Source organism: Erpetoichthys calabaricus, chromosome 4 (genome assembly GCF_900747795.2).
Source record: "Erpetoichthys calabaricus chromosome 4, fErpCal1.3, whole genome shotgun sequence".
In the NCBI taxonomy this organism is placed as follows: domain Eukaryota; kingdom Metazoa; phylum Chordata; class Cladistia; order Polypteriformes; family Polypteridae; genus Erpetoichthys; species Erpetoichthys calabaricus.
This window is the reverse complement of record NC_041397.2, coordinates 235863154-235876462: the sequence shown is the minus strand read 5'-3', so window position 1 is coordinate 235876462 and position 13309 is coordinate 235863154. Positions and strand designations below refer to the sequence as shown.

The 13309-nt window shown below is 38.9% G+C and overlaps 1 protein-coding gene across 1 annotated transcript in view; it reads left to right on the top strand.

The window, feature by feature from the left end:
* Nucleotides 1–11976, top strand: part of LOC114651226 (SID1 transmembrane family member 1-like) — a 60181-nt gene extending 48205 nt beyond the window's left edge. Inside the window, exons 22-25 of the mRNA XM_051926652.1 lie at nucleotides 102–207; nucleotides 6489–6599; nucleotides 7126–7239; nucleotides 10029–11976. Coding sequence (XP_051782612.1) covers nucleotides 102–207; nucleotides 6489–6599; nucleotides 7126–7239; nucleotides 10029–10091 — 394 coding nt within the window. The 3' untranslated portion in view covers nucleotides 10092–11976. The remainder of the gene's footprint in view (nucleotides 1–101; nucleotides 208–6488; nucleotides 6600–7125; nucleotides 7240–10028) is intronic.
* Nucleotides 11977–13309: the final 1333 nt, after the last annotated feature.

Here is a 13309-nt window from a genome sequence, read left to right as displayed (position 1 = left end):
TGTGAAAGGTGATATATAAAATAAAGTTGGGTGTTCTGTATTAACATTTATGAGCTTGTTTCTCAATATTAGTGTGAAATTAAGGCTCCTTTCTCCCACAGTGCTATTTTTGGACTGATAATGAGACCTAAAGATTTTGCTTCATATCTTCTTGGCATCTTCATTTGTAATCTCTTGTTGTATCTGGCTTTCTACATCATTATGAAGGTAAGACGTTCTGTAGTTTGTTTTTATATCTTAAGTGCACATAGCAAAAACAGGAGAACTAAAGACAGGTAAAATGAGTTGGACCACCACACATTCCTCTCTATTTTGGATAAAGCTATACAGGAAAACTACAGTACACAACATGTAGATAAAAGGTTTGCAATATAATTGCATAGATAATCAAATCAGTTGTGTACCTTTTTGTGTTCAGAAGAAAAGCTTATGAGATATAAATTGAAATTCCGGAGTGGAAGCCACTAAAACTGTGCTTGCTGTTTGTCACTGTTAAAAGTGAAAACAAAACTCAGTACCGTTATATAAGGTCTAAACAGTATAGCTAAACTAGAAACTAAATCTGGGCACAAGGCAATGCCTGTATTGCTCAAATTTTTAAACACTCAAACCTGTAACAGACTGGTGGAAGATTGTGGAAGGCTGAGATTTAAGTGTTTTAAAGAGGTAAGGTAAAAAATGGTTAATAAACAGCCAGGGGTTTAAGCCAGATTAAACTAAATATATCAGCTACAAAATGAAAAGCTTAACTAGGAACGTAAGTCAATGTCAAAGCAGTTCATCCTAACTACTTCTAAATTAACAAAATTAATTGAGGAGAAGGATGGCTGAAAACCTTGGCTTGTGCACAGAAGTGCAACAAATAGTCTTTATAAATAAAAGGGTTTATTTTGAAAAAAAAAATCTTAAAGCTCACAAGAACTGAAAGAAGGAACAAAGGAGTTCCCAAAAGGCAATCCAAAGGCAAACAAGTCCCAACACACAAATCCTGTAAACAGAATCAAATAAACAAAGCAAGAAGATTAAAGGAACAGCAAAAAACAAAGAAATGGCAACACTCACAAACTAACATTACCAACGACTTCAGTGAAAAAGCTGCTGAGGCCTCCATTCTGGCAGAATATAGAGCCAGGGGGAGATCTCAGCAGCAGTGATGCCAGGGAGGCCCCGGCTCTTGGAGAACCACCCATAAAGCACAAGGAACATCACTACATTTAAAGACACAGTGTATAATTAACCAATAAACAAAACTGACAGGAACATTATAACACTATTAAAAATAATATTTAAAAAATGGCAAAAACAATCATATAACACAAAAACACACATTGATACTTAACACTGTTCCTCATTAACACAAAAAATTATTCTTTATATTTAAAAAAATTTATTTACAAAATAGCCACAGGGGATGCACAAACCAGTGTGTTTTTTCGTGCTGGTCCCAAGCCCGGATAAATGGGGAGGGTTATGTCAGGAAGGGCATCCGGTGTAAAATTTTGCCAAATCAATATGCGGACAACAATATAAATTTCCATACCGGATCGGTCGAGCTCCAGTTTAACAACGACCACCACCAGTACTGATAGCCAACAGGGTGCTGGCGGAAATTGGGCTACTGTTGGCCGAAGGAGAAGAAAAAGGAGAAGAAGAGGGGGGAGACGTGTCCGGAGGCAGGAGGAGAGAAGGAAAGTAAAGAGAGTGGAACTGAGGGTAGGAACTTTGAATGTTGGCAGTATGACTGTTAAGGGGAGAGAGTTAGCAGATATGATAGAGAGAAGTAGGGATGATATATTGTGCATGCAAGAGACTAAATGGAAGGGGAGTAAGGCCAGGTGGATCGGAGGGGGATTCCAGTTGCTCTATCATGGTGTGGATGGGAGGAGAAATGGAGTAGGGGTTATTCTGAAGGAACAGTATGTCAAGAGTGTTTTGGAGGTAAAAAGAGTGTCGGGCAGAGTAATGATTATGAAGCTGGAAATTAGAGGTGTGATGATGAATGTTGTTAGTGCATATGCACCGCAAGTTGGGTGTGCAATGGGCGAGTTGGATGAAATGATGAACAGTGTACCCAAGGGACAGAAAGTGGTGATTGGAGTGGATTTCAATGGGCATGTTTTTGAAGGGAACAGAGGAGACAAGGAGGTTACGGGTAGATATGGTTACAAGGAGAGGAATGAAGAAGGTCAGAGGATAGTGGATTTTGCCAAAAGGATGGACATGGCTGTGGTGAATACATATTTTAAGAAGAGGGAAGAACATAGGGTTACGTACAAGAGTGGAGGAAGATGCGCACAAGTAGATTACATCCTATGCAGAAGAGTCAATCTGAAGGAGATTGAAGACTGCAAAGTGGTGGCAGGGGAAAGTGTAGTTAAGCAGCCAAGGATGGTGGTCTTTCGGATGACGTTGGAGATCAAGAAGAGGAAGAGAGTGAGGGCAGATCCAAGGATCAAATGGTGGAAGTTGAAAAAAGGAAGACTGCAAGGTTGAGTTTAGGGAGGAGGTAAGACCGGCACTGGGTGGCAGTGAAGAGTTACCAGACAGCTGGGAAACTACAGCAGATGTAGTAAGGGTGACAACAAGAAGGGTGCTTGGCGTGACATTGGAAAGAGGAAGGAGGAAAAGGAAACCTGGTGGTGGAATGAGGAAATACAGGAGAGTATACAGAGGAAGAGGATGCCAAAGAAGAAGTGGGATAGTCAGAGAGGTGCAGAAAGTAGAGAAGAGTACAAGGAGATAAGGCACAAAGTGAAGAGAGAGGTGGCGAAGGCTAAAGAAAAGGCGTATGATGAGTTGTATGAGAGGTTGGACACTAAGGAGGGAGAAAAAGACCTGTACCGATTGGCTAGACAGAAGGACCGAGCTGGGAAAGATGTGCAGCAGGTTAGGGTGATAAAGGATAAAGATGGAAACATACTCAAAAGCGAGGAGAGTGTGTTGAGCAGATGAAAAGAGTACTTTGAGAGGCTGATGAATGAAGAGAATGAGAGAGAGAAGAGGTTGGATGATGTGGAGATAGTGAATCAGGAAGTGCAACGGATTAGCAAAGAGGAAGTAAGGACAGCTATGAAGAGGATGAAAAATGGAAAGGCTGTTGGTCGACATGACATACCCGTGGAAGCATAGAGGTGTTTAGGAGAGATGGCAGTGGAGTTTTTAACCAGATTGTTTAATGGAATCTTGGAAAATGAGAGGATGCCTGAGGAGTAGAGAAGAAGTGTACTGGTGCCGATATTTAAGAATAAGGGGGATGTGCGAAACTGTAGTAACTACAGGGGGATAAAATTGATGAGCCACAGCATGAAGTTATGGGAAAGAGTAGTGGAAGCTAGGTTAAGAAGAGAGGTGATGATTAGTGAGCAGCAGTATGGTTTCAGGCCAAGAAAGAGCACCACAGATGCAATGTTTGCTCGGAGGATGTTGATGGAGCAGTTTAGAGAAGGCCAGAAGGAGTTGCATTGCATCTTTGTGGACCTGGAGAAAGCATATGACAGGGTGCCTCGAGAGGAGCTGAGGTATTGTATGAGGAAGTTGGGAGTGGCAGAGAAGTACATAAGAGTTGTACAGGATATGTACGAGGGAAGTCTGACAGTGGTGAGGTCTGCGGTGGGAGCGATGGATGAATTCAACATGGAGGTGGGATTACATCAGGGATCAGCTCTGAGCTCTTATTTGCAATGATGATGGACAGGTTGACAGACGAGATTAGACAGGAATCCCCATGGACTATGATGTTTGCTGATGACATTGTGATCTGCAGTGATAGTAGGGAGCAGGTTAAGGAGACCCTGGAGAGGTGGAGATATGCTCTAGAGAGGAGAGGAATGAAGGTCAGTAGGAACAAGACGGAATACGTGTGTGTAAATGAGAAGGAGGTCAGTGGAATGGTGAGGATGCAGGGAGTAGAGTTGGCGAAGGTGGATGAGTTTAAATACTTGGGATCAACATTACAGAGTAATGGGGATTGTGGAAGAGAGGTGAAAAAGAGAGTTCAGGCAGGGATGAGTGAGTGGAGAATAGTGTCATGAGTAATTTGTGACAGACGGATATCAGCAAGAGTGAAAGGGAAGGTCTACAGGACTATAGTGAGACCAGCTATGTTATATAGGTTGGAGACGGTGGCACTAACCAGAAAGCAGGAGACAGAGCTGGAGGTAGCAGAGTTAAAGATGCTAAGATTTGCACTGGGTGTGACGAGGATGGATAGGATTAGAAATGAGTACATTAGAGGGTCAGCTCAAATTGAACGGTTGGGAGACAAAGTCAGAGAGGCGAGATTGCATTTGTTTGCACATGTGCAGAGGAGAGATGCTGGGTATATTGGGAGAAGGATGGTAAGGATAGAGCTGCCAGGGAAGAGGAAAAGATGAAGGCCTAAGTGAAGGTTTATGAATGTTGTGAGAGAGGACATGCAGGTGATGGGTGTAACAGAGCAAGATGCAGAGGACAGAAAGATATGGAAAAAGATGATCTGCTGTGGCAACCCCTAATGAGAGCAGCCGAAAGAACAAGAAGAAGAAGATTTACAAAATAACTTCAAAAATTAAAAAAATAGATTAAAAAGATATTGCTTAACAAGGCATGCCAAACAGAGCACAACTAGTGCACAAATCCAAATCCAAAGTCCAACAACCAGAGACTCAAAAGATAATACATACAACGGTCCAAAAATCATAATGTGCAAATGGGAGCCAAAAACAGAATTAGGAAAAATAATGCCCCCACAGCCATCTTATCACCTGCCAGGCTTTTAAATAAAATGACTGGGGTTGTTTCCCCAACTGTAGTGTTAGGAGGCCCTTCCCCTTAGGCTCAACATAAAGAGGACAAGGCACATAAATAAATATAGTCAATATAATGCAATATATAATTGATAAACAAAACAATTTTCACAAAGAAATAACATATAAAAAAGAAATTAAAGCATAATCGACAGCAAAAAATATCAAATACTATTTAAAAGATAACAAAAAGATTAAATAAAAAGGGCTTTGACTATTGTCTGACAGCAAAAAGCTGTGCAGTACCAACTTAAACAAGGAATGAGTGATGACACCATACATAATGACAATACCTGACCAAATGGCTGGCAACAGATGCTGTCACCATTGACAGCTTGTCTACGGGCCACAAAGACTAAGCCCAAAATGGCAGTGGCCAAAATTTGCAACAAAGCAATGCCATGATAACATTAATAAAGCATCATTAAAATAACAAGAAAAAAATCACAAATGAATAAACAAACTATGCACAAGAAAATAGATATTCTCAAAATGAAATCCATGATTTACAGTAAGTGATTGTGCTGTAACTTTTGTTAGCAAACACGTCGAATAGCAATCCATACCATCACAACAGGATGCTACTTGTGCAGTGTCTACCTGTTATGTAGCAGACAGGAAACATGACTTTCCAAGTATGAAATTTCACTTGAATGTTCTTCACAGTGGTAGTTTCCAGTGGGATAATTCTGAGAAAAAAATGCCATCCAATTAGCAGAGCTGCTACATAACATTTGCTTTTCATATCATTAAATAATCTGTGTAAATAAAATGTTAAGGTCTGTCTATTTTTCATGCGATTACCCAGGAAGTAATGGGCAAGAACCTTATCTTGGATGTATTCAAAAACTTATGACCTGATATATTGTGTGAATTTATTTTAGGCTGTAGGTTGGCATGTTTTATTAGTATAAAAAAAATAAATAGTAACACCCAGTACAGACAGAAATGGCATAGTATTTTGAGTGATGCAATTGAAACACAATGCATTTAGTTTGGTTTTTATTTCTGCAAAAACTCAGTTTTTAATTGCTTTTTGTGTGAACCATATAGAAATTCAACAGTGACCTTGTGTTTATCCCAAAATGCTCACACAAAATTCATATGACCACAATGAACTGGTAAGGTGAAAGGTCACAGAGGAAAATTTACATAGCATGTAAAAAGCAGCTTTAAACAGTGGCGTAAATGTACTAGTATGCCAAATTAGCAAACAATAATGATTGGAAAGAGGCATGATCATGACAGACACAGTACCATGAAGTCAGAATGGTTTAGATACTAATAGACCCCACCAGGTCAAAGCTGTAGTGCAGCTTGTAGTATGTGTGTGGAAGTCTCTAGATTGTAACTCTCTTCTGGACAGTTATGTGGAAGTCTCCAGACAAGATCCTTATTGTACATATGGGAGTTTTTATGAATTGTATGTACCTTGTTAGGATACCACCATTTCAGAGCTGTAGCTCCTGAAATCCATGAGAATATCATCAGATGATTGGTTTATGATAGGAAATTTTGATGTTGTGCAGCTCAGAAAGTACCACCAGATCATGGCCTTGCAGAGGTCATATCTGTAGACTCATAACTATTGGATGCATACTGTTAATTTTCTCTGAGGTAAAAAGTATTTGACCAGTATTCATGGCAGCACCAAGTACATTGCTTAGCCCTGTTATTAACACCTCTCTTACTCCTGAATAATAGCTCAGAAGTTTGGAGAAAATTCGAACAATTCCATCATTCTGCATCATTGCTACAGCAGTGCTGTGGGCAGCTGCCCTTTATTTCTTCTTCCAGAACCTCACAAGCTGGGAGGTAAGAGACAGTTTTATTTTTCATTAGTGTTTTATATTGTTATACTTTCTAAAATGTTCCATATTTCCTTCTGTTCTTAATGAAATCCAGTTTTTCATTTTATATCTTATACTCCTGTATCTCATAGTGTTTACACTAACACTTAAGTAATATTCTTTCAGCTGTTATCTCCTCCTACCACTTTATCCTTACATATGTAACCTGAATACTTCCCAAACTTCACCTGTCAACCTAAATGTTTTCTCCTTTTGTTCTGCATTTGCTGTGCTTGACCTGCATACACTCTTGTGCTTTCATTTTATATTCTTGTTGCATACATTTAAAGTGCAAACAATTTGTGTTGATGATTAAAGTTTTAGCATTAAATTTCAATTTATTTAAATAATTAGTGGGGTATAATACACAATTTTTTGTATTGGAAAATGTTCAATAATTTTCATTATTTTACTATTGCGTTTACATTTACATATACTGTAATCACTAGGAATCTCATTGGCTACATTTTGGTTTATGTTGGTCCTCACAGGAGACCCCTGCAGAGTCACGGGAACTGAATCGAGACTGCAGCCTGTTGCATTTTTTTGATGATCATGACATTTGGCACTTTCTGTCTGCTACGGCCATGTTTTTTTCCTTCCTGGTAAGTGTGTTGGGGTGGGTCATGGCACAACACCTGGGTCCAGGTCAGGGTAGTGTGTCCACTGCATGTAACTTTCATATTCACTGTGTCTGTATGTTTCTGTTTAGGCATTTTCCAGGCAGACAGGTTGACTGCCCACCTATAAGCTGGTTCAGTCTGAGTTTGTCTGTGTCTGTGCTTATGAGTGCCATTTGATGGAATGACATTCTGTCTAGACCTGCTCCCTGCCTTCTTTCCATATCAATTGCGATAAATTCCTGCTCACAGCTATCCTAAACTAACAAATAAAAGTAATAAAAATGGATAGGTAGATGGATTGGGAATAATGAAGAGCAGTCTTTGTCAGTAAATGCAAATATATTGTATCTTAAAAGTGAAGCATTTAATAATTTGAAACATGAAATTTTGTTTATGAAGTGAAGGTATGTCTATCTGTAAAAACTAAAAGGCCTCCTAACTCATTGTAATAAAAGAGATGGGGAGGAGAAAACTGTGATTGTTAGATTATCACCATAACTCTATCATGAAAATGTGTGCATGTTTTCATTTTTCCGTCAGAGATTAATCTGTTAGTAAAGTTGTTTAGTTTTAATTTTTCCCTCATTACTTTGTACAGTTTGCAGTGGATGCTTTGCTTGTCCGATGTCAGAAACATTTTGAACTTTCGATATAATTAGTGAAGGAAAATTGAAAATCAGACTAGCAGAGAGTTTCAAGGGCAACCTGAAGGAAAGTAGAGAAACACTAGTGCACCCAGGTTTACGGTACTAAACAAACCTTAAGATCACTAAACAAATCCTTTTAATTATTTTGCACAAGTGAGTTCTTTCCCTTGTTTTGACAAAAGACACATTCAGACACATATAAACAATGGCTTGACCTTACATAAGACAGCCTCCATTATAAGCCACATCATGTAGTAGCAAAGAGTGACATTACAACCAGTTTTACTAATTGATGGTCAATGTAGAATCACCTGATTACTTTACATATATTACCTATTTTTGTGATTTGGTTTATTTTATCATGTGTTTTGGTCTCATTTTTCTTTGCCAGTGCCATATTGTTTTAACATCAATGACTTCTAGTAACTCTTTTTCATAGGGAACTTTCAGAGGACGTAAAGGATAGCTCACAAGTAAACAATGAATACATATAATGCATGTATGAATTACACATTAAGTAAGGTGTTTAACCCTTAAACTTGGCAGTTGTCTGGAGGAAGCAACAGTGCAGATTCTCTAAACCACCCTCTTTTCTAACTCCTAATCCTTCAACCTCAAGTAAGCAGTAGCCTGTTTTCAAGAATGTAGGCAGAATGAGTGTTAGTTTTAAATTAAGACAGAGCAGGATCCTTTCAGGATTATACATTTATTGTGGTAAACTTGGTCATGTCATAACTGGATTCACCGTCTGTAAAAATTTAAATTCTCTAATTGCACATTATCATTAAAAGAGAAATCCTCTGGGATATTTGTTTGGGCCACAGATACACAAGTATTTGATTTCTAAAAGGAAATGTTTACCACAGCTCCCATTTTACGGCATCCCAATGTTATCCTACCTTTTGAACTGAAGATGGATGCTTTGAATGTTGGAGTAGGAGCCATATTGTCTCTTGTGACACTGGAAAATTTAATCCATGCATTTTTTTTTTGTCGTAAACTCATCCAGTCAGAACAAAATTATGATGTGGGCAATAGAAAGTTACTGGCTATAAAATTGGCATTGGAATAGTGGATCCAGTGCTTAGATGTTGTCATTCATACATTCATAATTTTTACTGAATTCAAGAATCACCACACTTTCCCAACCTCTCTGCCTTTCAATAATCTTACCTGTTAAAGACAATGAAAGTGTTTCAATAATTTGAACTTAATGAATTAATTTTGTATCCAATACCATTCTATTTCCTGACCAGTTTATTACTGGTACTATCACAGATGTACCCAAAAATATTGCTAATGTTGTACTAAACATCCCACTCACTCATCTTTTTCAAATTAATATCCCTGACAACTTAGCTTTTTTGTTTTTTTCTGTTAGTGTGCAGGTCATTCACTGGGGGCAGGAGAAGGGTCATTCAGGTATTGACCTTATAAAGAGAGATTTTTGGCGACAAGCAATTAACCTTGAGATACAAGAATATGTACAGTCATGTGATGTTTGCTCTCAAGCAAACTCCAGTGCTGGAGCTCCACCTTTACCTAGGGTGTATTATGAGCTCAACACAGTTTGGGACACCTGGAAGCAAATTAGGAACATAGATTGAGCTGGCTGAATTGCTTTATATGCTCTCCACATGTCTGTGTGGATTGTTCTCTGGCTACTGTACCAAGCCCCCAAACCACCACCCCCAAAGATGAGTGTGTTAAGCTAACCAGTAAGTCTAAACTGGTCACATTTGTGAGAAGGTGTGCACCCTAAAATGAACTGAAATTCTGTCAAGGGTTGGTTCTTGCTTTGCATTCAGTGCTTGCGGAATAGGCGCTGTGTCGCTGCAACCCTAAACTAAATATATTGTTCTTACAAATCCTTTAATTTTCTTCATCCATATTATCAAATGAATGTTGCAAAAAACAAAACTTTACTGAGCAGTACCTAACATAAGGTAGAGATAAGCAGTAGACTGGATGCCAACCTACTGTAATATACCAGATATGCTACTTTTAAAATTAAGCAATATGTAAAATCAGGGGATAGCAAACAACCAGGAAATAACAAATTAAGAAAACATAAGGGCATTGCAAATGCTATATCACTTGTATCTGAAATCTTTTATTGTTTAGGTTCTCCTGACTTTAGACGATGACCTGGAGTTTGTGAGAAGAGACAGAATCCTGGTGTTTTGATTCTTCACTGACAAAGAAATTCTGCATTCTGAGGAGCAGGCTACAAGGCAGGCAACTCTGAGGGGAAGCCCTGAAAAGTAACAAAAAAATTATTAATGCCTTCTTTGGAAAATAAAAAGGGCAGTGCTGGTCAGTGTCACTCGTGTAAACCCTGCAGGGAGTTTGCAGTGCTGGGCAGTGGCCGCTTGTGATTTCAGCTCTAACCCTTGCTTCTCGGAAGAGTGCATGCAAATAAAGTAAGGTGGAGCCATTAGAATAAAAAAGACAAACTAAAATGGTTCATTCTGAAATATGGTAGTGCAGTGCTGCAAAACACTAAACATGATGAGGAGTATCGTGAGGTTGCTTTGGGTATTTTTGATCTTTAATTTAAAAATGACTGTTTCTGTGGGGCAAAACTGTCACAAGTGTACTTTCAAAAGTCATACTATCACAGATTGAAACAAGGGAGGTTTTCGCCTTGTCAGCTTTAAATTCTTCATATTTATCTATTTCATCCAGCCATTCTTCTTGAATCTGAGTGTACTTCCCTCCATGAAGATGATCATTTTACTGCTTAATTTCTCCTACTCTCGTTTTTTTCAAGGTGAAGTGCCAAAAATAGCTCAGCAATTGGTGATTATGGACATTCGATAGCGCTGACGGCAATGTCTGATTAGTAAAGTATCATTCACAGGCCTATTCTGATTTAATCTACTGCATTGTTTAGCCTCTCTCTGATGCTTTTACTCTGAGATAAAATTTGAATAGTAGCATTTAATTAACATTTATATCTTGTACTTCAACCAAATCTTGTAATTACCTTAACAAGTTAAAAGCCCAGCCAGAAAGACCCTTTATCAGGCAGTGCAACTTGGAATGTGTATACTTACTAAAGTCTTAGCATGTTAAAGGTGGACTGCTTACAACCCAGCATAATGAGTCTGAAATACCGAAAACCACTGAGAGACTTCACATCTCAGCCAGTGCCTCCCTCATCTCTTCCACCCATGCACTAGTCCATTTACACTTACTGACCCACAAGTCCTCCTGTAATAAGTTGGGACTGTACTGTAGGTGAAGCTACCCATTATGTTAGGACAGGCCTGTTCAGCTTCCATTAAGACCATTAAGTGTCAGTGTTGATAGACTGAGTTTGGCCGAAAGCATACACCATGTCATCAATGATCTAAAGAATTTTATAGTAATAGGAAGATCAATGTTCAAAGCCAAAGTAGCTTGTTTTTGTAGCAGCCACCTTCAAACAGCTTAACGTCTGTATTTTGCAAGAATGACTTTCTATCCTGTTAATAGGAAGTGTTTATGGAAGGATGTGCAGTTCACCCGATGTTAGTCTGCCTGGCAGAATAGCCTAGAATCATGAACAGAGTACAAAGCTGACAAATGCTTACACCAGTGGTAGTCAACCTGGTCCCTACCGCCCACTAGTGGGCGTTCCAGCTTTCATGGTGGGCAGTAGCGGAGCAACCAAACGGCGCTGCGATTACATACTAATTGACTAATTTAACTATAGTAAGTTGTTTTATAAAGATTTATTCTGCCAATCTTAGCGAAAGTCCAACATAAAGTACTTGGTAAGTAATTATTATTATATGCTTTAACTTGCTGTAACTCTGCTTTATAAATTTTATAAAGTAAAGTTACTTCCCTACTTTATAAATCACCATTACTGTGGAACCGGTGGGTGGTTAGAAAATTTTACTACTAACGGAGATACAAAAGTGGGCAGTAGGTATAAAAAGGTTGACTACCCCTGGTTTACACCATAAACTATAAAGATGTTATTATTGCAAAGGGTGGCTCTACAAAATATTAAAGTGTGAATATGCATGCAAACAGCAGGATTCTTTTTTTGTATTTTAATAAATTACACATTGTATTAAGTCACATTAAAAATAGTTTAGAGCTTCTGTACTTTAAAATGAAAATATCACAGGGAATAAAATGTTGGTGTAGGAGTTGTTATTCAGTAACTTTAGACAGTTGGCCAAGGGTCTGAATCCTTTTGCAAGTCTCTCTCTTTCCATATCTATATATATAAAATCCCTATGTGCGTCCAGGTGTCCGTGTGTGGGTGTCTTCTGATGAAGTGTGCATGCGCGGGGCACGGTGCGATGCGCGATATTACTGTCAGAGAAAGTTAGAGGCGTTTTACGGAAATACAAACCAGTATTACTGCGAGAGGAAATTAAAGCTACACAATACAGTGACGCATATTACAGCCACATACAAGCCAATATTACTGTCAGAGGAGATTAAAGGCATATTACCGACGCGTACGCCTGTATTACCGCCAGAGAAAATTAAAGGTATATTACGGACGTACAAGCCAGTGGACGCACAATAAGGGCGCGCACAGGCATCCTTCAATAAGGGCGCGCACAAAAAGGCGAGCCTCAAAAGGGCAACCTCAATTGGGCGCAGCGAATAAAGACGCGCGTAAATTAAGATATGCACCTTAGTTGCTCTTCAGATATTCCAGAGCCATTTGAACTAAATTTTATACGAACGCCTTTATTCGCCGCGCTCAATTGAGGTCGCCCTTTTGAAGGTCGCCTTTTTGTGCTCACCCTTATTGAATAGAGCCGTACAAGACAGTATTACTGTCACAGAAAATTAAAGACACACAATACACGGCGGCAGCCCACGAAGAACAGTTAGCTCAGCAAGTAAACATCAACAAAAGAAAGGCTGAAAGAAAGAAAAATACGACCAACAAAAAGAACGAGGTCAAAGTCCCTTGCCATTTAATATAGACTGTTCCTACTAATGTTTATGCACTACTGTTCTAGCGCCCGTTATTGTAACGGGCTAAATGACTAGTACTGTATATATGCTGTATATGTTGTGCTCATAAGATGTGTACCACATTTTTAAAAAAAGATAACTGATCAGGTGAAAGACATTTCATTTACTTTTAATGGAAACCAAAGTAAACTATAAATTGAAACTGAGGTCAAGAGACTATGATTGCCACTTCAGCGCCTTCACTTTTTTCTGCTGTAGCCACTGAAGGGTCGACTTCGCCTTGTGTTTTGGATTATTGTGTCCCATGCACAGCTTCCAGACTGATGAATGCAAGTTGTCCTCCAATATTTTCTGGTAACATTCTGCATTCATCATGATATCAATTTTCACTAAGTTACCTGTGCCACTGTAGCTCACACACCCCAGAACATCAGAGATCCACCTCCATGCTTCATAGTAGAGATGGTGTA